The sequence below is a fragment of the Rhinoderma darwinii genome, chromosome 1, assembly GCF_050947455.1.
Source record: "Rhinoderma darwinii isolate aRhiDar2 chromosome 1, aRhiDar2.hap1, whole genome shotgun sequence".
Classification (NCBI taxonomy): Eukaryota; Metazoa; Chordata; class Amphibia; order Anura; family Rhinodermatidae; genus Rhinoderma; species Rhinoderma darwinii.
In genome coordinates, this window is record NC_134687.1 from 138,287,155 (window position 1) to 138,314,263 (window position 27,109).

At 40.1% G+C, this 27,109-nt stretch overlaps 1 protein-coding gene and 1 long non-coding RNA gene across 3 annotated transcripts in view; one reads left to right on the plus strand and one right to left on the minus strand.

The window, feature by feature from the left end:
• TBC1D9 (TBC1 domain family member 9) overlaps nt 1-18,065 on the plus strand; it is a 71,583-nt gene extending 53,518 nt beyond the window's left edge. The window contains exons 15-21 of one of the 2 annotated variants that reach the window (XM_075860414.1): nt 1,612-1,680; nt 3,707-3,947; nt 6,400-6,465; nt 6,667-6,753; nt 10,912-10,986; nt 11,117-11,217; nt 16,379-18,065. In XM_075860414.1, coding sequence (XP_075716529.1) covers nt 1,612-1,680; nt 3,707-3,947; nt 6,400-6,465; nt 6,667-6,753; nt 10,912-10,986; nt 11,117-11,217; nt 16,379-17,080 — 1,341 coding nt within the window. In that variant the 3' untranslated portion in view covers nt 17,081-18,065. The remainder of the gene's footprint in view (nt 1-1,611; nt 1,681-3,706; nt 3,948-6,399; nt 6,466-6,666; nt 6,754-10,911; nt 10,987-11,116; nt 11,218-16,378) is intronic. The other variant, XM_075860415.1, reaches the window with a different exon arrangement.
• Nucleotides 4,039-9,420, minus strand: LOC142754925 (uncharacterized). Its single transcript, XR_012883020.1, has 3 exons — nt 9,302-9,420; nt 4,822-4,948; nt 4,039-4,099 (listed from the first exon to the last, which is right to left on the minus strand). It is a non-coding gene; the product is annotated as an uncharacterized LOC142754925 (long non-coding RNA).
• Nucleotides 18,066-27,109: the final 9,044 nt, after the last annotated feature.

Genomic DNA, 27,109 nt, shown 5'->3' on the forward strand with positions numbered 1-27,109 from the left:
TGGTCATTAAGGGGTTAAGGACTCAGCCTATTTAGGCCTTCAGGATTCAGTGTTTTTTTGTTTTTTTTTATTGTCATTGTCGCATTCCAAGAGCCATAGCTTTTTTTTATGTTTGTCAACATAGCCACATGAGAGCTTGTTTTATACGGGACAGGTTTTTGTTTTTTAATGTTACCATTTTGGGGTACATAAAAATTTATAATTTATCAAATTATTTTTTTTGGAGGAGTGGGAAAAAACCCTCAATTTTGCTATCGTTTTATTGGTTTTGTTCACCCTGCGGTATAAATGAAAAGTTAACTGTATTTCGCAGGTCAGCACGATTGCGGCAATACCAAATGTTTTATTTTTTATGGTTTACTACTTTTGCGAATGAAAAACACTTTTTTTTAAAAAAAATATCCTTTTTTTGTGTCGCCATACTCTGAATGCCCTTTTTTATATTTTTATAGAATGAGCTGTGTGAGGGCTCGCTTTTTACGGGATGAGTTGATATTTTCATTGATTCCATTGTAGGATACATACGACTTATTTAGTTTTTGGGGAGGCGGGATAAACCCCAAAAAATTATGGCATTCTTTTATTTGGTTTATTCATTATTTATTCATTGAATTCATTGTGCGGGTTAAATAATGTAATCATTTTTATAGTTTGGGCGTTATGGATGCGGCAATAACAATTGTGCGCTTTTTTTCACATAAAGTATTTTTTATTGGGAAAATTTTTTTTTCTCTTTCAGGGGACTAGACTATGCGATCTCTTGATCACTTCTATAATGCACTGTAAAAGGGTATGTTCACACGACCTATTTTCAGGCGTAATTCGGGCATTTTACGCCTGAAAAGACGGCTCCATTACGCCTGCAAACATCTGCCCATTGCTTGCAATGGGTTTTACGATGTTCTGTTCAGACGAGGTGTAATTTTACGCGCCGCTGTCAAAAGACGCCCGCGTGAAAGAAGTGCATGTCACTTCTTTGGACGTTTTTGGAGACTGTTTTCATTGACTCCATTGAAAAACAGCTCCAATTACGTCCGTAATGGACGCCACAAAAAACGCGTGTACTTGCAAAAACATCGGAAATTCAGGAGCTGTTTTCGCCTGAAAACAGCTCTGTAATTTCAGACGTGTTTTGCGTTTGCGTGTGAACATACCCTAATACTACTTTATTGCATTGTATTATTCCTGTCAGTGTAACACTGACAGACATCCTTTTAGGCCTATTAGGTCCTAATTTGTGTACGAAGATGACAGACCTGTTAGGCCCCTGACATCCAAAGCAACCCATCGTCACCCAGCAATCGCTTTGCGTAGGGGGAGTAAGGGCACGAATCAATGGTCTGAGACAGGGAGCCTACTCCCTCTGTCTAATCGTTTAAATGCCGCAGTCCACATTAATCACAGCATCTAAGGGGTTCAGAGCCCGGAGTTATCGCCTAACCTGGCCGTTAGAGCGATGTGTCGGCTGTATGATACAGCCAACACCTGCAAGTGATGGCGCGTATACGTCTGACAGAATTCTCAGACGTCATGGTAATAGAGCCTAAGTAAAGTGTCTTAAGTGGAGCTATGCTGCCTGCAAATAATGCTTTTCTTTGTCTGCCCTATTAGGTCCGCACTATTGTGACTGACACAGCATTCACTGTTGATGAACTGGAAGAGTTGTATGCCCTTTTTAAGGTAATAATTAAAATATTAGCTGTGTGTGTGTGTGTGTATGTGTATATATATATATATATATATATATATATATACCCATATATATGTGTGTATGTATGTGTGTGTATATATATATATATATATATATTTACACTGGTGAATAAAATGGGGCATTAAACGTTAAACACATTGCTCAGACGTGTGCCTGATGCATAAAGTTTGTCCAATATTTTCTATACTGGTGTAAAATAAAACAATACTATAAATGCATGTAAAAAATAAATAAATTGGGAAATATGAATAGTAAATACAAATTAAAAAAAGAAAGCACAGTCCTCTCTGAACCTATATGTAAGAGTGTTACATATTCTGCATGACTCAAACACATTTAGCATGGAGATGCATTAAAGGGGTTTTCCTATAGTTTGTCATTCAATATAGCTAGGACCTGTCATTAATTACTGATTATGAGGGTCCGACTGCCGTGACCCATATTTTCCCTACACGGCAATGCCCCCAGTCGCCCGGTGTCCACGGAACTACAACACACTTTGTGTCGCAGTTCAATGCACAACGGGTGGTTGGTTCCCAGTGATCGAACCCTCACCTAACATTTGTTTATAGTATATTCTAGTGCTCTTACCACAACATTATTCACGAGTAATACTCCTTTATTATGTTTCTATCAGGTATAAAGTCTGTCACCCCAAACCTATAACAATTGATACCCAAAAAATGATCATCCATGTGCGGATTCTAAAGCTAAGGGAGGGAGACGCATGTAAAATTAAAATAAGAACTTTGTTTTCATAGAAAGCTAACTATATAATTAAATATATAACAAAAGGTAACTATATGACTAAAGTAACAAAAAAAAAAAATGTAATTGCAGCTGCCTAAAGAGGAGGGACTTTTGGCAGTACCTAATGCATGGGTTTATTATTTGGTGGCCCAGTCCCAATATTTTAGAGGCTATGTAGTTACTGTGGAAAGATTGTCCGTTATATTGTAGAGAGGGGTCTCTTATTGGAGGGCTATAATTTTTGGGTAGGAACAAATGGTAGACTCCCCTTCTTACTCATGCATAAAGTGTGGTAGAAATGTAAGGTGTTGCTTGCCACTATGGGTTGCGGGACTTTGGCTGAATTTTACCAGTTAGAAGGCTACAGTGCATAGGAAAAAGAGGAGTTAAATATTTTTACCAACTGTATTCAGTTGTGTTGTTACAGACTCTTCAACAGCTTCAAGAAGAGTTTGTGCTGCCTCGTAAAGCTTTCTATCAGATTTTTGTGATCGGATACACACGCAGTAAATATTGTACGGTTTCCTTGGAGGTGTTCTTCCTGGTGGTATTGGAACATGTTGTCAAGTCCACTGTTTCTAAAGAACGAATTTCAATGGCATATGACATTGATGCCTATCAAATATTTCTGATATCCCTTGGAGCCCCCCAAGGCCCTGTGGGAGTGAGATGTAGTCCCTGTATAAAAAGACGTATGGGAGGAGGTGTTGGCATTCACTGCTAAATTAGCTTTTGGCGTAGCTCAAAGAAAGTTGCAATGGTTTTTGATGCACAGGGTATATGGGACCCCACAAATATTACAGAAGTTAGGACTAAGGGAAGATGCCAAATGCCCACAGTGTCTGAAGGACACTGCACATCTTATGCTTAAGATGTGGTCGAGTAGGTCTCTTAACAGCTTTTACAGTGGGGGGTTTATGCGGACTCACAATGTTAATTAGGTGTTTGTTGATGGTGGGACTTCTGGGCTATGTAGTAGACTTACCAGTGGAAGGCAATATTCTTTATATATAACGCCATCAACTTCCATAGCGCTTTACAAGGCATTATATTGAGTAACAAGTATCACTTGTACAAAAAACAACCACAAAACTATGCATGTGTGTGGGTGTATATATGTATTTTCTTACTTTTGCATTGAACAAACAACCAGGAATGTACACAACAGTTCAGTTGACACAACATATCATCTTCCCTTTTTTTTTCCCCCCTTTTTACATGACTCTTTAAATTATATGGTTTCAGGCCGAGCATCTGACCAGCTGCTACTGGGGAGGTACCAGCAGTCCCATAGAGCGCCATGACCCATCCTTACCATATCTTGAGCAATACCGCATAGACTTCCAACAGTTTAAAAATATGTTTGTCCTACTCTTTCCATGGGCATGTGGTGCACACACGGATATCATGGCTTTCCGCATCTTTAGGCTTCTGGATGAAAATGGCGATGCTTTAATCAACTTCCGAGAGTTTGTGTCAGGGCTAAGTGAGTAGTTAGTGAATGGAATGTTAGATTCAATTTGTCTTTTGAATATGAATAACCAATCTATGTATGTGATAGAGGAAAACTTGCTTACCTGAAAGTGTAGTTTCCTGGAGTCCATAGGCAACACAGATGGGTTAACATTTCTTGTTCTCCTAATTGGAAAGGAGACCGGTTAATTAGCAATAAATTAACAAGGATAAGCATAACTTAGCCTCTCTATAAAGCTCTTAGCAAATCACACCAACTATGAATGTAGCAATCGTGACTTTTATGTAGGGAGTGTAAATGTGGTTTTACACAGGCAGATCTACTACTATCGTTCGTCCCCATCCATTGGCATCATGTCGGCAGCACAGCTCCCTGTTTACACAAGGAGAGGTGCTGACAACTAGCGATTTACTTTTTAGCTCCACAAAAGATGCGATCATCGGCTGATCTTTGCCCTGTTTACAGAGGTTAATGGTCGGGAACGAGCATCCGTACAAACGCTTGTTCACCCGATCATTGTCCCGTGTAAAAGGGCATTTACTTGCGCTGCCTTTGGAAACAAAAATTTCAGGTATGCAACTTTTCTTCTTTCCTGTTCGTCCTACGGCAGCACAGATGTAATTTGAGCAGAAATAAGCACACAGGGATTAAGAAAACACAACTCTTTGTAAACTGTCAGCCTATACTGTTTGACAAATGTAGACCTTAAAGAAGTGGTGGCTGCTTTACAAATTTGGTTTAGTAATATTTACAATAGCTCCACCCAGTAGGTAGCTGGTAAACCAGTGAAGAGTGTTTTTTCTTGCAGGGATGAGTCTATCCTCTCAAGAGCATAACAATCAGTGATTGATCCATTTAGCTAGAGGGGATTTACTTATTTTCAGACCTTTTATTACGACTGTAGAATTGGATGAACAGATTCTCCGATCTTCTGAAGTCTTGAGTTCTTGCAAATAGATTAGCACTGCCCTCGTAACATCCAAGGAATGGTATTTTTCCCTTTTTAGGATTTTCTGGATGATGAAAAAAAACAGGTAAACAAATCTCTTGGTTGATACTTTCGATAGAAAGCCTGGCATAGTTCTCGAGAGAAGATGTTCATAAATGTCTCTGGCTCCTTGCATGATCATGCTTAAAGTACACTTTCTTCTGGCTGAAGAAATTGCCACAAGAAAATTAGTTTTGAGGGACAGATTGCTCAGAGAAGAGCTATTTAGTGGTTCAAATGGTGGTTCCATAAACCATCTGAACACCAGAGTGAGATGCAAAGAAGGAGCAGTGTGGTGGTAAGTTGACCTTAAGTTCTTTACTGCTTTGAAGAAAATTTCAAAGAAGTGGCGAATTGGTCAACTTTCCTTCTAGATAATAATTGATGACTGATCGTTGTACTTTCAAGGTGTTTAGAGGGGTTTTCCCATCTTGGACATTTATGGCAGATCCACAGAATATGCCATAAATGTCTGATAGATGCAGGTCCCACCTCTGGGACCTGTACCTATCTCTAGAATAGGACCCCCTGACCCCCGTCCTACCTTTTCCCACGCCTGCTGCTCTACGCCCAGTCTAACGAGGCGATCGGGAGTACGATAATAGTCAAGGTCGCTGGGTTATTCTGTTTCTGTAACTCTCATTCAGTGGAAGTTGTGGAAACCGCATAGCTCAGCTACCTCGGCTATTACCGTACCCCCGACAACCTCTTCAGACAATGGCCTGAGAGCAGTCTGAGTGGGAAAAGGTCAGATGGGAGTCAGAGGGCCCGTTCTAGAGATGGGAACCACATCTATCTGACATTTATGGGGACTGCTGCCCAAAGTACACACTTGGTTAAGAAAGCAGGTGTCTAAATCAAGCTGTCAAAAAACTGTGCCTAACCTTAAGGTCTAGCGATAGTAGCTCCCACACCCACCCAAAAGCTGATGGACAGAGAAGCTTCCCCTGTATACAGGCTGCAATAATTATGGTTAGAAATCGGATGGGGGATAGAATACTTTCAGTATACAGCAAACACATAGTGAGCTGTTTCTACGTCGGCAATATAGATGTGTTGGAGTTTATATGGGCCATCTGCTAATCCTAGTATCAAAAATTTCCCATTTTATACCCAGTCACATTTAGTGCAAATCCAAATGGTTACCGTTCCACTGAAATTCATAATACTGACTTTCATTATGCCTTGACTTTCAAAAATGTATCCTAGGCATGATTCCTTCTACATTTTAGGATTTCCGTTATCTTTTAGGAAATTGTTATCTATAGTTTTCTATAGAACGTTAAACTGAACTAAGCTTCACTCAGTAAGTTATGATGCACAAAACAAAGACTTCAATGGTTAGTTCACCTCCGCTACATCTGTATGCAAACAGTATCGAGACACAGTGGTGTCGTATATTGTATGCTGATCTTCTCCAAGAACATCCTGAAATAACGAATTGGGTAATTCTTGTTAATTTATTGATGTCCTCAGGTGCTGCCTGCCATGGTGACCTTACAGAAAAACTGAAGCTGTTGTACAGAATCCACTTATTACCTGGTGAGTGCTTCAAAGGTGCGGAGCATCTCAGACATTTCCGATATACGTAGATAAAGTAATATGACTGCAGATAAGATCAAGGTTTGCAACTCCTGTACTTTTCATTCTTTTTATGTAGCGATCACTTCACTAATTCATTACCAATGTTTAATCCATAGACCTTTACCCTACATACTGATAAAAAATTATTGACCATTTCAGACCTGTCACCAGACCAAGATGAACCAGATTCTGCATTTGAGGCCACACAGTACTTCTTTGAAGACATCGCACCTGAGTGTAGCCATGGTATGCCAAAATTTGTGAAAGCGTGTTTGTGGATTTGTGTTCGAGTGACCTATACACTTGGTTTTGTGGTTGGCAGTGATATGGTGCCCTTTACCAGCCTGTTAATACAACCGAAGATTGACAGTCTATTTTAATATGTAAATAGTAGTCTTCGCTTATGTAGTGTGCATAATGTAAAGTACTACTACTGCTCCCGCAATCTTGGGTTTTACGAAATCCCTTGTCATGGGAGCTTGAAAATCGTGCAAGACGAGATAAACATTTCATGTGGTGATATCTTTCTATTATCAATACATTTACAAAAGCCCCAGTATTAAATAAGATGTTTCTGCTATTCACAAAGGGGGAATTTATCAACTGTTTTAAGTCCGTTTTCTGGCATTGAAAAATCACAAATGCATCAAGTCACAATTTGCATAAAAAAAATTGCAGCTTTTGATGCATTTACGCTGCTTAAGCCACAAAAATGGGTGGAGCTTACTGACAGGGGCAGGGCTTGTGGAGACCCAACGCTTTTACTATAATTTACTGAAGATAGTGGTGCATCATACGCCAGCTATCTTTATATTAAGACGGGCCTATGAAATGCCAGTTTTAAAAAAAATCTTACTTGAGTCTTTGGACAATTAGCTGTTTCCAAAGTGTCCCCCTGCTGGGACCCAGTGCGATCAACTGTAATTTGTGGGAAAACCTGGCAGTCAATGTTTAATTTGCCTGCAGCGCCACCACAGGGAGAATTAAGCATTAGGCTGGATTCACACGGGCATATTACGTCCGTAATGGACAGAACGTACTTCGGCTGCAAGTCCCGGACCAAACACACTGCAGGGAGCCGAGCTCCTAGCATCATAGTTATGTACGACGCTAGGAGTCCCTGCCTCTCCGTGGAACTACTGTCCTGTACTGAAAACATGATTACAGTACGGGACAGTTGTCCTGCAGCGAGGCAGGGACTCCTAGCATCGTACATAAGTATGATGCTAGGAGCCCAGCTCCCTGCAGTGTGTTCGGTCCGGGACTTGCGGCCGAAATACGTTCCGTCCATTACGGACGTAATATGCTCGTGTGAATCCAGCCTTACACATAGCCCATTCACATCAATGAGTTGTCAGTGTAATGCCACACAAGACTGGTCCTCCAGAGCGAGCGTTAGTAACTGCTCTCCAATCTGACCAAGGATTCATTTAGATCCTGAACAGAGGACAACCCATTAACTCAGAATTTCTCTAATATTGTACATGAAAATGGGTTTTCTAAATTAGACCCCTTTTAAGGTTAACAGATGCGAGGCTGGGTTCACACCTGCGTTGGTGTGTTCCAATGTTCTTCTCCGTCAGAGGAGCAGAACAAGGGAATAACGGAACCAACGGAATAACCGATACTGCCAGTTGCCAACTGAACGCATTGACTTTAATGGGTTTCGGCGGCTTTCCGTCGGGGTGTCCGTGATTTTATCGGACACAATAGCGCGGCACGCTGCGCTATAGTTTGCGGTAAACTCCTGCAAACCTTGCCAGATCTGCAACAGAGGCCCCTAACGGAGATGTGAACATAGCCTTATACTGAGAGTTGTCATTGCTTATTGTTTTTTTCTCAATAGTTGCTACTGGCAGAAAAGTCAGCCTTTTTTGTAACAAATGTGGTTAGTTTTACCAATTTGCAATCTTTATGGAGGGCTCCTGGCTAAAAAAACAAAAACAAATACTTGACCAACCACAACGTGTACTGGTAGACTGACCGAAGCGTTTACAGAAAACTATGTACTCTCCCTTCTGGCTACCGGCAGTTGCCACTAGAGAGAGCGTAGGAGCTTACTGCATACTGTTATAGCTCATTCCTACAAAACAAATGAGTGCTAATATCCAAGAGTACATATACAATTACTACAAACAAAATGCATGAGTTTCACAGGCAGAACAAGTCGACATCACCTCATAGAACTCATATAGTCAATATGTCCAATTCTTAAAGTTAAGTCCTAATGTGCCACATTAAGTACCATTGCAGTACTATGTCATTACTTAGAGCAAGATAACAACCCATAATAAGGAGACCACCTGAATGCCGCCGTCCCCGACAAAATAATTTCCCATGCTCCCTCTAGTGGTGGCTGCAGGGAACCGTAATGTTATATATTAAATCTATGTCACTGTATTATGAAAAGTAAAAATGTACATTGATCGTACTAGGGCTATAAGATAAAATGGGTGCTTTTGTTGTTTTTCTAGATAAGAAGCTCTGGTTTGAGATCACTTTCAATATTAGGGGAATGTATTAAAGCAGATCTGTCAGCTGAATATGCTGCCCTATGTAAGGACAGTATATAACAGCTACAGGTACGTATTTCTAGTAGCCACAGCATCCTGTCAGTCACCGGCCTTAGGGGTGTGGGAGGCAGTTAGAGCGCTCCCCTCATGAAATCCCTAATACAAACCCCTAATATAATGTTATCCGAATTGCTCCCTTTAAATGTGTGAAAACAGGGCCACATTAGGGAAATCCGATCACCGGTAGGCTGTTCTGCAGGTGATGACATCTAAATATAGACCTCTGTATTTGTTGTGTAGAGTTTCAAAATGGTCTGTTGGGACTAGGCTTGCCACCAGGCCGGTAAACCACAGCCCATCCGGTATTTTCATTGGGAGGACGGTAAAAGTGAAAGGAGGAGACCTTTTTAAAACTGGTGCAAGGGAAAAGTAGAGGAGTTGCACATGGCAACCAGTCAGATTCCACCTCTCATTTTTCAGAGGCCTTTTGGAAAATGAAAGCAGCAACCTTATTGGTTCCCATTGGTATCTACTCCATTTTTCCTTTGCACCAGTTTTGATATATCTCCTACAAAATGTTTTAGTGGCAATAGCTAGTGCCTATATTTTTTTCCATAAAAAGACTGTGTATGCTCAGTCAGGTCTTACTTGGATTGAATACTCCTCTTTTGCCAGGCTGTCCAGCCTGAGGAAAGTCAGGGCTAGATAATGTGTGTGTATTTACATGTGTATATTTTTTGTCGTGACTTGTACAAAATCACATCAAAAGGTGGTAACCCTAGTTGTACCCACATGACCGCAGCAGAGAATTAGATTTTACCTGTATCTTAATAACTGAACTGCACCAGCTTGCTATGTAGTTCTCTAAATAAATAATAATAAAAAGAAAAAAAAAAATAAAAATATATATATATATATATATATACATAATCTCCAAACCAGAGCTTTATTTTGAGTCAATGTACACAAAAATCACCATAGGCATATGGCTGCTTAACAAAACTCAGGAAGGGTCCCACTCCTCACTTATCGTTCCGCCAAATGTACTATGCCTTGATTAAAATTAATTTCCACCATTCTATAATTCTGTGCTGATTAAAGGGGTTACGCAGGGACCAAAAATCATTAGCAGTGTGCTCACTGCAGTATGTGAGTACATTCGCTAATATACATTCCGGTATTTTTATAGCGCTGCCGGAGGACCGGAAGTCTAGTTGCACAGCCTTCTTTGATAATCATATGACTTTTCATCATGTGACCGACCCCCGCTATACTCCATGTACTCGCTGTACTACTACTCCTGCTTGTACATGGAGTACATTGGGGCTCGTCACATGACGAAGTCGTATCGTCCTCAAAGAAGGCTGTGCAACTAGAACAGGACCGGAATGTATAATAGCGGGTGCACTCACATACTGCAGAGAGTACACTGCTAATAATCTTTTGTCCCTGCATAACCCCTTTAATTGTATTATGTTATTGTATTAATATATCTTTATGCAGATTGTTTTTCTGACTTGTGGTAGCGAACTGTATGGATTTATGAAGCTAGTGTTGATTTCAATGGGAGATATATAAAGATGCATGCACAGAGCTTCCCCTAGTGGTAGCTGCAAGTAGCTCTTATGACAGTGTTATGGCAAGCTGGGGAAGCAGTTCTGTGCCAGTCTACCTACCACCACAGACTCCATAGCAGTTGTGTACCCTCGCCCTATGGCAGGGATCTCACTGATGTATGTATAATTGTATTCTTAAGCAAGGACAAAGATTGAATCTTATGGTTGCAGCTACAGTGCAGTTAGTGGGTATCTGCTGTGTCCGTGACATATTGTTTGAGATGTACTGCAGCAAGACATATAAGAAATGTTTCTTCGTTTCCTATGACATTAAGTTGCTGCATATGAATTGAGAAGTAAGAAAAGGACAGAAGAAGGCTTTGTTGCAGTCAGTCTTAAAACTGCTAAAGGTAACGCCTAGTCGTCACATTGTCTGTGTTGTGCTTGTAGTAGAGACAGTAACATGGTGATAATTGTGATTTTGTACTTTTTACATGATTAAAATGGTGATAAATGTTTTGTTTTATTTAAATGTATTAGTTAAGAAAACAAGTCAGGATAACCGAAATTATCTACGGCTATGGGCACAGCAGAACCGTTCTAAACAAAAAGAGGCAAAAGAACTACTCAAGTTAAACCAGGTATTTCCTAATGTGTCCACACAGTGATGGCAGAACTGATGCGATTGTTGTACTTTTTATATTTAGGGATTTTTTACGGTCTTTTTATTGAGGTTCACTACAAGGCTGACAAGTCTTGATTTGTCATTTTCTATTCTTATTTTTGTCAAGTTATTATGAAATGCAATGTGACAAAAGCCACTTTCCTTGGATCCTGAATAGCAAATATTCTTGGTTATGCAGTATAAATCCCTCCGCCCCCACTCCCACCTTACTTAAAGAGGCTCTGTCACCACATTATAAGTGGCCTATATTGTACATGATGTGATCGGCGCTGTAATGTAGATTACAGCAGTGTTTTTTATTTAGAAAAACGATCATTTTTGACGAAGTTATGACCTATATTCGCTTTATGCTAATGACTTTCTAAATAGACAACTGGGCGTGTTTTACTATATGACCAAGTGGGCGTTGTGGAGAGAAGTGTATGACGCTGACCAATCAGTGACCAATCAGCGTCATACACTTCTCTCCATTCATTTACACAGCACATAGCAATATAGCTATATCGCTATGTGCAGCCACATACTTGAGATTTACAGCAAGGCAAGCTTAATCTCGTGAGATTACGCTGTAAACTGTCATTTAAAACGAGGTTACGCTTGCCTTGCTGTAAATCTCACAGAAACGTTAGCGAAGTGTCGATTCTGAAGAGACATCACGTCCTGGCTGGAGGTGATGCTTATTCGTTGTCAGGACACTGCAGTAACGTTAGTGTGTGTATGTGGCTGCACATAGCGATATAACTATATCGCTGTGTGCTGTGTAAATGAATGGAGAGAGGTGTATGACGCTGATTGGTCACTGATTGGTCAGCGTCATACACTTCTCTCCACAACGCTCACTTGGCCAAAAAGTAAAACACGCCCAGTTGTCCATTAAGGAACTCATTAACATAAAGCTAAAATATCATAACTCCGTCAAAAATGATCGTTTTTCTAAATAAAAAACACTGCTGTAATCTACAGCACCGATCCCATCATGTACAAATAGGGCACTTATAATGTGGTGACAGAGCCTCTTTAATAACTAGACGGTTTTATACAGGAAACATCAAAATTTCCATGTAAAAATCCCTTAAAGGCTATGTAAACCTTTTTGATAGTGTTTTTTTTTCTTTTTTCTTTTTAATTAAAATGTCTGTAAGTGTATTTGGTGCAACTTTTAAATTTGTAGTTTTTCTTAAAAATTCTTTTTACTTTTTGAGATTCTCTATACAGAGCAGCTGTATCATTCTCAAAGACCTGAATCAGTCAGTCCTTCGGACCTGACTGGTACAGTGACAGTGGGTCCTGCGTGTCTCTGACACGCAAGATCCACCTGTAATCCATGACATCTAAGTTCATACCTTATATCTGATAGATTACAGGTGGATCCTGCATGTCCGAGACACGCAGGACCCACTGTCACTGAACCCGCCAGATCCGCGGGACTGACGGATTCAGGTCATAGCGAAAGATACAGCTGCTCCGTATACAGACCAGCTGTATCTCAAAAAGTAAAAATAATTTTTAATGAAAACGAATTTGAAAGTTGCACCAAACACACTGACATTATTATTATTTTTTAATAAAAATCTCTTTTAAAGGTTTACATAGTCTTTTTAAATTAACTGCAAGTTTTAAGAAAATCTTTTGATATGTTATCAAGACATATCAGGAGTTTTGACCAGTGCTGAGACCCTCACAGTCACTGAAACGAAGATGCAGAAGTGCTCAGCAGGGTGCCCTGCACCTTCGGCTGTTATCGGCGATCCTCGTGAGTCTGAAAATGGTCTCTTAGCCATTCTATGCGAGCCGTCTTCAGGCTAACAAGTAGCCCTGATCACAGCTGCATTTCCGCGATGACAGGGGTCTCAGCACCCAGAAACCTACCGATCAAAACGTTTGATATTTCTCTGACATCAAAAGTTTTTTGAACATAGTTACTTAAGGCTCGTCCCTATCCTGATAGGGCAGGCAGTGAGGTGTCCAGGTTTATCAGTAAACGGTAAAGCACTGAAATAACCAGAAATGTATCTCACTAATTAAATATTTTTGAATGATCAGAACACCACACTTATTGTCATTTTCCCATCCTAGGCTTCATTCACATCTGCGTCAGGGGAACACATAAACAGAAACCAAACAGAAGCAATAGCTTTCCATTTGCATTACCAATGATTTAAATGGTAAAGCTTCCTCTTTCTAATGGTTTCTGTTTGTCTCCGTTCTGTAAGCTTTCCGTTTTTTTGGTGGAATCATTAGTGTAGTCTACTACGCTATTGATTCTGCCGAACAAAATGGAAACCTTACGGAAGAGAGACAAACGGAAACCATTAGCAATGAAAGTATTACCATTGAAATCAATGGTAATGCAAATGGAAAGCTATGGTTTCCTTTAATGGGTTCCTCTGACTGAAAGGTCTGACGAAACCTCGACGCAGATATGAACGAAGCCTTAGACATTTATGGCATATCCACAGGATGTCTGATAGATGCGGGTCACACCTCTGGGACCCGCACCTATCTATAGAATGGGGCCCCCTGAATCTCGTTCTACCTTGCTCGGTTCCCACTTACATAGTTACATAGTTAGTACGGCTGAAAAAAGACACATGTCCATCAAGTTCAACCAAGGGAAGGGAAAAGGGAAGGAAAAATTTCTACACATAGGAGCTAATATTTTTTTGTTCTAGGAAATTATCTAACCCTTTTTTAAAGCCATCTACTGTCCCTGCTGTGACCAGCTCCTGCGGTAGGCTATTCCATAGATTCACAGTTCTCACTGAAAAGAAGCCTTGTCGCCTCTGCAGCTTGAACCTTTTTTTCTCCAGACGGAGGGAGTGCCCCCTTGTTTTTTGAGGGGGTTTTACAAGGAACAGGATTTCACCATTTTTTTTTGTATGTGCCATTAATATATTTATATAAGTTAATCATGTCCCCCCTTAGTCGTCTTTTTTCAAGGCTAAATAGGTTTAATTCTTTCAATCTTTCCTCATAACTTAAATTCTCCATGCCCCTAATTAGCTTCGTTGCTCTTCTTTGTATTTTTTCCAACTCCAGGGCATCCTTTCTATGAACTGGAGCCCAGAACTGAACTGCATATTCTAGATGAGGCCTCACTAATGCTTTGTAAAGTGGTAATATTACATCCCTGTCCCGGGAGTCCATGCCTCTTTTAATACACGACAATATCCTGCTGGCCTTTGAAGCAGCTGATTGACACTGCATGCTGTTATTGAGTTTATGATTTACAAGTACACCCAGATCCTTCTCAACAAGTGAATCCGCCAGTGTAGCTCCCCCTAGGACATATGATGCATGCAGGTTGTTGGTACCCAGATGCATAACTTTACATTTATCTACATTAAACTTCATCTGCCAAGTGGACGCCCAAACACTTAGTTTGTTTAAATCTGCCTGTAATTCATGAACATCTTCCATAGTCTGAACTATATTACATAGCTTGGTGTCATCTGCAAAAATAGAAATAGTGCTATTAATCCCATCCTCTAGATCATTAATAAATAAGTTGAATAATAGTGGTCCCAGCACTGAACCCTGGGGTACACCACTTATTACCGGGGACCATTCAGAGAAGGAATCATTGACCACAACTCTCTGGATACGGTCTTTGAGCCAATTCTCAATCCAATTACAAACTATATTTTCTAAACCTATAGTCCTTAATTTACCCATTAGGCGTCTATGGGGGACAGTGTCAAATGCTTTTGCAAAGTCCAAAAACACTAAATCCACAGCGGCCCCTGTGTCTAGACTTCTGCTCACCTCTTCATAAAAACAGATTAGGTTAGTTTGACAACTTCTGTCCTTAGTAAAACCGTGCTGGCTGTCACTTATAATGCTATTTATTGTCACATAATCCTGTATATAGTCCCTCAATAGCCCCTCAAACATTTTCCCCACGATGGATGTTAAGCTTACTTGTCTATAATTACCTGGGGAAGACCTAGAGCCCTTTTTGAAAATAGGCACTTCTTCCCGGTCACTTCCTGCTTAGATGGTCAGGAGTTACAGAAACAGCCGAGCTTGCTGAGCTGCACTGTTTCCGTAACTCCCAAAGAAGTGAATGGCAATTATGGACACAGCATAGCACGGTGAACTACGCTCTTTCCTTAGCTTCTGAGTTCCGGAAACAGCGTAGCTCGTCGTGCTATGCTGTTTCAGGAACTCCCATTCACTGCTATGGGAGTTACGTAAACTGTGTAGCTCAGTGAGCTCAGCTGTTTCCGTAACTCTCGACCACCTAATCGGGAAGTAACTGGGAGGCTGCAGGAGCTTAGCAAGGTAGAACAGGGTTTAGGGGGCCCTGTTATAGAGATAGACATTTCCCCCTCCATGCCCTGTCCATGACTCTTGAGAAAATTCCCCGACCCCTTGCTTGCTAACAATACAATGCCTCTGAAAAGGGGTGACCTGTTCAGGTTTTCGCCGCACAGATGCAAAGGAGATGGGACCAACCAGGACTTGGTCCCTCCTCTCAGCGCCCGATAGCGGCAGCTGAAAATGCACAACATTTTGGCGCGTTTAATTTTAGACTAATTTAAGAGCAGATATTTGCGCCTCACTAGACACTTTTAAATAATGCCTAGAAAGGGGCTTGGCTTAAAATTCACTGAACGAAAACGAAGCCAACCAAGAGTTGGTGTAAGGAAGACAAGTGTCTAGCAGGAAGCGCCTAATTTATCATACAGCATACACCACTGTGATAAATTTTGCACATCTTCAGACTTCCTGGTCTAAGTTAAATCTTCAACAGTATTAGAAGTACAAGCTTTTACTCAAAATGTAAAACATTAGGCAGATTTACTGACATAAGAAATTGTGCACTTGCTCATACAACATCCCAGTCTATTATGTAAGTGGGAACAATGGCAGTCTGCTGATGGTGTCATTATTTTGTGTCAGTTAATGCAAACTGAAACCTACTACAGGTTATACTGATTGGCTTACCAGGTAACCAAGGGGCCGTCAGTTGGGTGAGTTTTTCATTAAAGGCAAGACCAATGGGTGAAATTGCGGAGATATTAGCATTGTTTATCTTGGTAACTGATATAAACCCTGTGAGAGCAAGCTCAGTTAGTTCTTCATTATGTCTCTTCTTTATTGTTTACTTGTAGGGGCAGTTTATTGAATTGTGTAAGACCATGTACAATATGTTCAGCGAGGACACAAATGAGCAAGAACTCTACCATGCAACGGCAGCAGTTACCAGCTTACTTCTTGAGATTGGTGAGGTGGGCAAACTTTTTCCCATGCAGCCTCTAGAAGATACTCCCATCCACAGCAGCAAGGAAATTCCAAGTACAGTCCATGAAAAGAAGACCATCCAAACATATCCGTATGTACAACCAGGAACTTTCTCACACAAACCTGTTCCCAGTGACAGTACAGAAGAAATCCACTCTGATCAAATGGAGGAGGTCAAGCTTGAAGACTCTTCTCCTAGAGACAATGGGGCCTGCTCATCTATGCTCATATCAGATGATGAGACAAAAGACGATAGTTCCATGTCCTCTTACTCTGTGCTGAGTTCCGGATCACATGAAGATGATAAACTGCAATGTGAAGATATTGGTGATGACACCATCCTTGTACGGAGTCACCACCAAGCTTTACCGGTCACTACTAGTCTGGACCAAGACTGGGCTGTTACATTTGAGCAGTTCCTTGCTTCTCTTTTGACAGAGCCAGCCCTGGTCAGATACTTTGAAAAACCAGTGTCCATGATGGCTAGAATAACTAATGCTAAAAATGTCAGCATGGTGATGAAAGCTTTTCCTTCTACAAGTGACTATGACATTGCTACTATCTCTGGGTGAAGAATATTCTACCATCATTGTTATTGTTGGGGTTTTTTTCTGAAATCCATCAATCCTATTAGAAGAGCAAACTCTGTTTTAATATTTTACTCCAAAAAATGCACAATTTACAAATGACCATCTGCCTTGAGGATGTTATAGATTCTAACCCAACATATTCCTTAGGATGCACCCAATATATAGGCATGAGTGCAAACTATTTTAAGTTTAAAAAAAAATGAGGGATTTTAGACTGCAAAAGTACATTACTGGAAAATATTACCTTTCTCATGTGTCCTCTGTAAGACAAGACTATATTATACTGTAGATAAGAAAACCTATGGTAAAATATCACAATAGCCTCTCTGTTTGAGTGACATACTCCTCCCTGTGTCTTTTAATAATCGTGTAAATAAGTTATGTGAACTTGGATATGCGGTATGTTCAGCCAGTAGGAATGCATTGTCACCTTATTATACAATATCCTGATCCCCCCCCCAAAGCTGGTTTTTGCTGTCCTTTGAGCACTTGCACTTTGGATTCCCGCTTCTTTATAAGATGAATTACCAGTATAACTTGATATCATTAATACAGTACTTGTTTCATATGCTAATTTATTGCCCTCCTCTAGATAACAATATTTTTCATGGTCCTTCTCCGGGCAGAAGCGTATCTGGTCATAGCCAATGATCATACATAAGACCCATTACTGCAAGTCTGTGCTGGACTCAATATTAAGGTTGTTCTGTAGTGGAAGGATGTGGAGTGCACAAAGTTTCCTACTTATGACTTCATTTCGTAATGTGTATCCATGCATTTTATGTGTATATATTTTTTTTTTATTTGAAAATTCTTATTTTTTTAAGCTATTTTTAATTTCGGTTAATTATTGTGTGTGTATATATATATATTGAACCCCTAGATGTTAAGAAAATATAATGATAAACCAATGCTGCTGTTTCGTTCTGCTGTTTACAAGAAATAAAAGGGTTCATTTATCAGCATTTGTTCTATCATGCAATTGTTGTGTTTGTTTGGCTTGCAGACGATTTTAGCGTTTCAATTCAACTAATGATACATGAGGTTTGTGCACATTTACTGGGATATGATTAAAATAATGACTGAGATACTATGGATCTGCACTAACATTCGCCGCACGTTTAGGATTGAGATTACAAAAATCGATTTTTTTTTTCCTTCAGAAACAGCGCCACTTATGTTCATGAGCTAAATCTGGTATTGCAGCTCATCTTATTCACTTGATTGAGACTTTGCAATACCAGACACAGTCCATGAATAAGAGTGGCGCTGTTTCTGGAAAAAGGCAGACTTTTTAGAGTTAATCTTTTTATTATGGACACTGAATGATCTTTTTGGAATTTTTAAATGGTTAAACTGGACAAATTAAGCAGTCCATTGTGTTTTGTGTATATAGAAATAAAAGCAGACATGTCCTCCATATGCTTCTGATTTCATACAGAGGCAAACGGAAGCTCTCTCTCTCCGATTCCACACCAATCTGGCAGAATAAGTTGTGCCCTGTTCCATTGGACACCAAATTACAGAGGGATTTTCTCACATAGGGCGCCCCACAGAGCACCATACAGTGGCATACAGAATCCCTTTTATCCGTACATCTGTGTCGTGTACATAAGGCCTTATGCCTAGTGCAGGGGCTGAGGGTGGTGGGATGGACAACTCAGGGAACACCAATGAAGAAGGCTTTCAGGCCCTGCATTGGGTATAATACAATGGGGCAGATTTACCAATACGATCTTAAATTCAGACCGCTTCGAATTAGACCAGATGCAACTAATTTATCACAGTGGCTCATGCTGGATGATAGATGTTGTGTACCATTAGACACTTCTGTCTAACTTGATACCACCTCTTTGTTGGGTTATTTTAGTTAACTTTTTTTGCGGGAAAATTTTGTCAAAAACTGGTGCATCTTAAGCCACGCCCCATCTCCGCTAAACCATTTCTCTATGCTGGGCAATAATCTGTTCTTTTTGTCACATTTCAATAATTATTCAGATTTTGCATGCACTTTTTTTTTTGCCAAAATCATTATATATTTCTTTGTTTAGGTACCGTTCCTGGTTTTTTGGCTTAAAGGCTATGTACACCTGTTGAGGGCATTTTTTTTTTTTTAAATAAATAGATTAGTCGATGTGATTAGTGAAACTTTCTAATTAGTCTTTATTAAAAAAAAATAATTGTTTTACGTTTGGATATACAGCTGTTCTGTATTCTCTATACAGAACAGCTGTATTGCTCGTTTTACACTAAATCCTTTCAGTCACGCGAATACTTTGTATTATAAATTATTTGTACTTTTTTGATAAAGCTGCTCTGTATTCTCTATACAGAGCAGCTGTATCTAGCGCTATTCACTGAATCCATTAGTCCTGGGGATCTGACGGGTTCAGTGTCGGCTGGTCCTGCGTGTCTGTGACACGCAGCATCCACCTGTAAACGATCACATCTAAGTTTTGAACCCGCCGACACTGAACCCGTCAGGTCCGTGGGACTGACGGATTCAGTGTAAAACGAGCAATACAGCTGTTCTGTATAGAGAATATAGAACAGGTGTATTTAAAAAATAATTAATAAAGCCTAATTACAAAGTTACACTAAACACACTGAATTATTGTTTTAAAAATGCACTCAAAAGTGTACATAGCCTTTTAAAAAAATACATATATACAGTTTACGTACATGGAATAAATATTTTGTAGACCTCTGCAAAATGGTTCAATTGCTTATCATTGAAGATAAGTTTCTATAGGAGGGCTTTTACGTAAATAACAGTCTATGTACCCAATATCCGAGTTCATTGGACTTCGTTTAAGGTAAACTGATGCAAGCAGTATGACAGCTATTTCAATTACATTGTAAAAGTGAGAGGTCAAGATGTACAAACATTTCCTAAGCCAGAGACCAAAAGTTATTCAATAATATTTTAGGATGTTTTATTCACTATGCAATGTCTTTGTAATGTAATTCAGTCATCATCCAAATTTTGTTATAGCATAGCATCAAGTTGTGTGATAGATTTCCTCTATATAGTTAATTTGCTAACCTGATCATACATGGTGCAATGTTTCTGAAAAATCTACAGACCGACAACAATATGCAATTCACAAAAGTAGTAAATATCTGTGAAAATTACTTTAAAACATGTTGAAAAACCATTTTACAGATGATCATTGATTGTATTACTGCAAATGATTGTAATTAATATAATTAAAACAAACTAATAAGCGGTCACTGTAAAAAAAAAAAAAAAAAAAAAATCCCCCCCAAAAATTATCTATAGTTTACTTTCAAATAACATCTACAATGCAACATAACATGTCATTATTGCAGGTGTCCGTTATGTTCATGGTATGGTAAACTTATTAGAATCCGTGTCCCAGCTCTCCAGTCTCAATATAACGTGTGATTTCCTTAAGAATTATCCATCGAGCCTATTGTGCTTTTAATATACCGCTGGATAGATACTTAGAGGGTTATGAAAGAAAATGTCCAAAAAGACTAAATATAGATGATAGTATTTTCCATTGATTTTGGACATGTAAAGATATGAGGAGATTCTGGAATAAAGTCATGGTCTTTTTAAAGGCGGATCACTGGCTCATACTTTTCGAAGGAGCCTTGTCCATATTTGTTCCACTACTCTGATAATGGAGTCCTTTTTAGGGTGCAGTCACACGCAGCAGATTTTTCTGCAACTGTCTCATCCTATGTTACTGCTGCAGCCAATCACAGGCTGCAATGGTCACATGGAAAAAAAAACCTAATCCCAGAAGGCCGGCAGCACTGACACCAGCCGTGCAAGGAGTGACACGTTACTATGGGGACCAGGTGTAGGCAAGTATTGACTTCTTTTTTTCCTCTCCATTTCTGGCATATAAGGCGGAAAGTCCGCACCAAATCAAATACAATTTGACCCAGGTACAGCAGGGAATTCCGTCCAAAAGTTTTCATGACCGTTTTCTGCAGCAAAACCAACCTGTGGGCAGGGGGCCGTAGGTCATACCTTTTGCAAATATGCTGTGGAAGACTTTACAGTGTAATCCCATGGGAAAAATATTCTGCAACGCAGGCAATTGAGAAATCAGTCTGTATTGCAGAATATTTTTGTCCATAGGATTACGTTGTTAAGTTACAAGGCAAGTACACCACGTGCGATGGCACCCTTAGGCTGGGTTCCCACAGTGCAGATTTTGCATGCGTTTATTTTTTTTAGCCAAAACCAGAATTCGATCCAGGAGAGCAGACCTATACAGCATTACTTAATATATTTCTTCTGTTTAGCTTCCGTTCCTGGTTTTGGCTTAAAAAAAATGCATGGAAAATCTGCACTGTGGGAACCCAGCCTTATAGTGCACTTGGTCTTGTTAGCAGAAAAAAGAATAGATTAAGGATAATCCCCCAGGAAAAAACAATCTTATAAATATCTTAACAATTAATTGATCAGGAGAAGCTAGAAGTAGAATATTCTACAAGAAATACAAACGTTTTTATGATGAATTGGGGCTCTTGCATCAATTGTATCTTCTCGAAGCAGGAACTCAGAAGCATAATAACTTCAATTAAATATCGTGAGATAAATTTTGAGATGTCTAGAACGTCAAGGTTGATTCACGACGTTGATATTTAGCTTGGGCTAAAGGGCTTGTCCACACGTAACGGAGTTGCTGCGTGTTTTCCATCCAGAATTGCGGACGGAAAATGCGCAGTAGAATACAGTAGCAGCAAAGTGGGTGAGACTTCGCAAATCTCATCCACTCGCTGTGTAAAATTTCCGAGCAGAAGTTCACCTGCGGTGCATGTTTTTCATACCGCATTATGTCAGTTCCTGCTGCGCAAAGTGGACTGAATTGCTTCGGTTTTCAGAGGAGATATAACCATCTCCCAGCATTGAAAAAAAAACGCAGCAAAAGTTCTGCGCATTTGCTGCAGAACTTTTCTGCATCAATTCCGTTACGTGTGGACAAGCCCTAAAGGGGCTTGAGGGAGCACCTTGATTTTTTTTTTTTTTTTGGGGTGGATCTAAAAAAAATAAATTAGAATTTAATTTAAAACCATTATGTTAAAGAAGATCTGTAATTATTGGTCTGTCTGTTTTGTTCGAAAAGGAGGTAATTGAAATTAAAAAAAAAAATTTGTAAAACAGTCTGGGCTTTAGCAATGTGTCAATTGATCAGCCACAAAAAGCCGATCGTGCCATGCACATTTTCAGCTGACAACAGCCTAAAAAAATCAGACATAAGAGATCACATTTTTGGCAGACAATAGTCTGCCATTTGGTATAACTTTCAGGCGATTGTTGTCTGAAATTGTCAAAATCGCCCATTTTGGCTCCCTTTTCTCTTGTGTATGGTTAGCTGTACACTGGCTGAATGGACGTGAATCCCCACTGGATCTTGCAGCAGCCTTTAAAGGGGGAACCAACTCCATACTATTGCCCATGGCTTTGAAAAGTGATGATCAACAGACTGATGTGATCATCTCTTCACATACTTTATTATGATTATGTATACGATGGGATCACTGATTACTTGACACTGTGTAGAATGCAGTACAGCAGTTGATGGGTACTTCAAATGTCATTGGAAGCCAGGTACTGAATAACCGGTATAAAAGCTATGTATTTAGACTAGGTACTGTATCTGTATGGCTGGACACCCTTGAAGGTTCATTTCATATACAGTGAAGGAAATAAGTATTTGATCCCTTGCTGATTTTGTAAGTTTGCCCACTGTCAAAGTCATGAACAGTCTAGAATTTTTAGGCTAGGTTAATTTTACCAGTGAGAGATAGATTATATAAAAAAAAAAAAAGAAAATCACATAGTCAGAATTATATATATTTATTTGCATTGTGCACAGAGAAATAAGTATTTAATCCCCTACCAACCATTAAGAGTTCAGCCTTCTCCAGACCAGTTTCACACGCTCCAAATCAACTTGGTGCCTGCATTAAAGACAGCTGTCTTACATGGTCACCTGTATAAAAGACTCCTGTCCACAGACTCAATTAATCAGTCTGACTCTAACCTCTACAACATGGGCAAGACCAAAGAGCTTTCTAAGGATGTCAGGGACAAGATTATAGACCTGCACAAGGCTGGAATGGGCTACAAAACCATAAGTAAGACGCTGGGTGAGAAGGAGACAACTGTTGGTGCAATAGTAAGAAAATGGAAGACATACAAAATGACTGTCAATCGACATCGATCTGGGGCTCCATGCAAAATCTCACCTCGTGGGGTATCCTTGATCCTGAGGAAGGTGAGAGCTCAGCTGAAAACTACACGGGGGGAACTTGTTAATGATCTCAAGGCAGCTGGGACCACAGTCACCAAGAAAACCATTGGTAACACATTACGCCGTAATGGATTAAAATCCTGCAGTGCCCGCAAGGTCCCCCTGCTCAAGAAGGCACATGTACAGGCCCGTCTGAAGTTTGCAAATGAACATCTGGATGATTCTGAGAGTGATTGGGAGAAGGTGCTGTGGTCAGATGAGACTAAGATTGAGCTCTTTGGCATTAACTCAACTCGCCGTGTTTGGAGGAAGAGAAATGCTGCCTATGACCCAAAGAACACCGTCCCCACTGTCAAGCATGGAGGTGGAAACATTATGTTTTGGGGGTGTTTCTCTGCTAAGGGCACAGGACTACTTCACCGCATCAATGGGAGAATGGATGGAGCCATGTACCGTCAAATCCTGAGTGACAACCTCCTTCCCTCCACCAGGACATTAAAAATGGCTCGTGGCTGGGTCTTCCAGCATGACAATGACCCGAAACATACAGCCAAGGCAACAAAGGAGTGGCTCAAAAAGAAGCACATTAAGGTCATGGAGTGGCCTAGCCAGTCTCCAGACCTTAATCCCATCGAAAACTTATGGAGGGAGCTGAAGATCCGAGTTGCCAAGCGACCGCCTCAAAATCGTAATGATTTACAGATGATCTGCAAAGAGGAGTGGGCCAAAATTCCATCTAACGTGTGCAAACCCCATCATCAACTACAAAAAATGTCTGACTGCTGTGCTTGCCAACAAGGGTTTTGCCACCAAGTATTAAGTCTTGTTTGCCAAAGGGATCAAATACTTATTTCTCTGTGCACAATGCAAATAAATATATATAATTTTGACTATGTGATTTTCTGTTTTTTTTTTTATATAATCTATCTCTCACTGGTAAAATTAACCTAGCCTAAAAATTCTAGACTGTTCATGTCTTTGACAGTGGGCAAACTTACAAAATCAGCAAGGGATCAAATACTTATTTCCTTCACTGTAACTGTTTCTCACGATTGGATATAGTATATATCATTACCCAACATGAACTGGCAACAACTTTATACAATCAGATTTTACCTCTGTCTGTTTTGACTGATGATGTAACTTCTTCGTACATAAAGTTGTATAGAAGAAAGTTGATTATTATACCGATTCTATCCGGTCGGAGAGCTGGTTGAGGCTAGATTTTGCAGACTTTGTTCCTTGTTTGTCTTCTGTCTTTTCTTTACTCCCAATGATGAAATTAAATTGCAAATGTGAACTTGTCAGAGTCAGCGGCAACAAATAACCTGCTGTGTTACAGAAGACATCCATACAAGAAAACAGTCCGATTCCTCAAGTGCCCCCCTTGTATAAAACATGGGGGGAAGTTGTCAAGACTGGCATTTTCTACACTAGTCTTGCACTCTGACACACTTCAGTTTAATGCGCCAAGTTTCTTAAAGGGAAGGTGTCATAATTATTTTTTTTATTATTTATCATATTGCTTTTAATATAATATTTTCAAAAATGTTATTTAATTGTGTTCTCATGTTTTACTTTTTAATGTTTTCTGACTTTTACTTCTCTATGGGGGCTGCCATTTTTTTTTTCATCTCTGTATGTGTCGATTAACGACACATACAGAGATGGAATACGGCACATACAATCCCATAGAGAATGCGAACGGGAGCCGTTCCATTCTCCGTTGCGTGCGCCGTCTGTGTGGGCTCCCACACAGACCGAAACGAAACTTGTCCGTAGAGTAAAATCCGGCGCCATTTTCATGTGGACCGGAAGCCGCTGCCGGACAGTAAGTAGACTACTTCTGGCCATATGTTCAACGAAGTGAAGGCGCAAGGAAGAGGAGCGTAGACCAGCGGAGGCGACGGCAGGAGCAGGTACTTTATGTTCGTGTATGTTCGTGTGTATTATATTCGTGTGTATTATGTTTGTGTATGTTCGTGTGATACTGTCTGCTGAGCCCTGTATCTAATCCTCCTAGCACTGTGCAGTCGCTCAGAAAATTGCGGCACACAGTGTAGGAGGTTTTGAAGACATTCAAACCCTTCCTTCTCCTGGCACTAGCCAGAAGAAGGTAGGGGGGTTTGTGTGAGGACACTAGAAGAGAGTGTGTCCACCCCAAATTTGCAGCATACATCAATGAGGTTGCTTTACCACAGTGACCATGCTGCAATTTTTGGAACTACTCCCTCTAGTGGCCAGCACATGGAAATGTTATTAATTAGAATCTAATGTGTAATCACTTAAATACTAATTGTTTAACTGGAAAAAAAAATTATAATATTATTTTTGACTACATAATCACTAACTATACTTTTGGCCTGTCAAAGCCACTATATTTGTTTGGTTCTGTGAACATAAATCATAAATCGATCAGAAACTTGCTGGTACCTGCACCTCTTGCTTACCCACACCAACTTTTCTCAACACTTTTCAAAAGTAGCATGAGGAGAGAAAAGTAAAATAATTCATAAAGAAAGGTGGCACAAGGCTGCTAATAAATTTGCCAAAAGTGTTACTGCGCTGTTTTCATTCGTTCACTGCCTACTTTTTTTTTTTTTTTTAGGCAGACCGATTTCTTACTAAAAGTTTATTTTACTAGATCATACTGGAGAGTTAGGGTATGTTCACACGGCCTATTTACGGACGTAATTCGGGCGTTTTTGCCCCGAATTACGTCTGAAAATAGCGCCTCAATAGCGCTGACAAACATCTGCCCATTGAAAGCAATGGGCAGACGTTTGTCTGTTCACACGAGGCGTATATTTACGCGCCGCTGTCAAATGACGGCGCGTAAATAGACGCCCGCGTAGAAGAAGTGACCTGTCACTTCTTTGGCCGTATTTGGAGCCGCTATTCATTGACTCCAATGAATAGCAGCGCTAATTACGGCCGTAATTAACACGGCGTTCAAGCGCCTGCACATGCCGGTACGGCTGAATTTACGGGGATGTTTTCAGGCTGAAACATCCCCGTAATTTCAGCCGTTACGGACCCCCGCCGTGTGAACATACCCTAATAGCTAGGACACAGAGTGAATTTGTTGCAAATTTTCCACAGCAAAATCCACATGTGTTGCATGCAGATTTTGCTGCGAATTTACCTTGGATTTCATCCTTTCTACATTGAAAAGGGTGAAATCCGCAGTGAGCTTTCGGAACAGAATGTGAAAATCGTAGCATGATCTGATTTCCATACGGAAAATGTTCAGCAGTATGTGAATGAGATCTTTTCCTGCAATAATCTTCGCTGTTGATTTTCTGGCCACAAATATTGACGCAAAATCCACAGCAAATCCGCTACGTGTTTGGGTACCCTTACAGCAGGGATTTTTTCTGCCGAGGGCCATTTGCATATTTATAACATCATTGCCGGGCCATACAAAATTATCAACTTAAAAATCAGCCTTCTATATTTGGTCAAACAGTTTCTCTTTGTTGAGGTGTGTGATGTTAGCCGGTATTGATGATGTTGCTACCGCGTCTGTCAGTGTGGAGCAGTGTCTGTCTTTGGTAAGTTTCGAAAAGAACTGCTCGCAGCAGAAAGTTATTCCGACTTACTTAAAGGGGTTTTCCCATCAGGGACATTTATGACATATCCACTGGATATGTCGTAAATGTCAGATAGATGCAGGTCCCATCTCTGGGTCCGGCACCTATATCTAGAACAGGACCCCCTAAACCTCGATCTACTGCTGTTTTATCTGATTTCCGACCATGAAGAAGAAAAC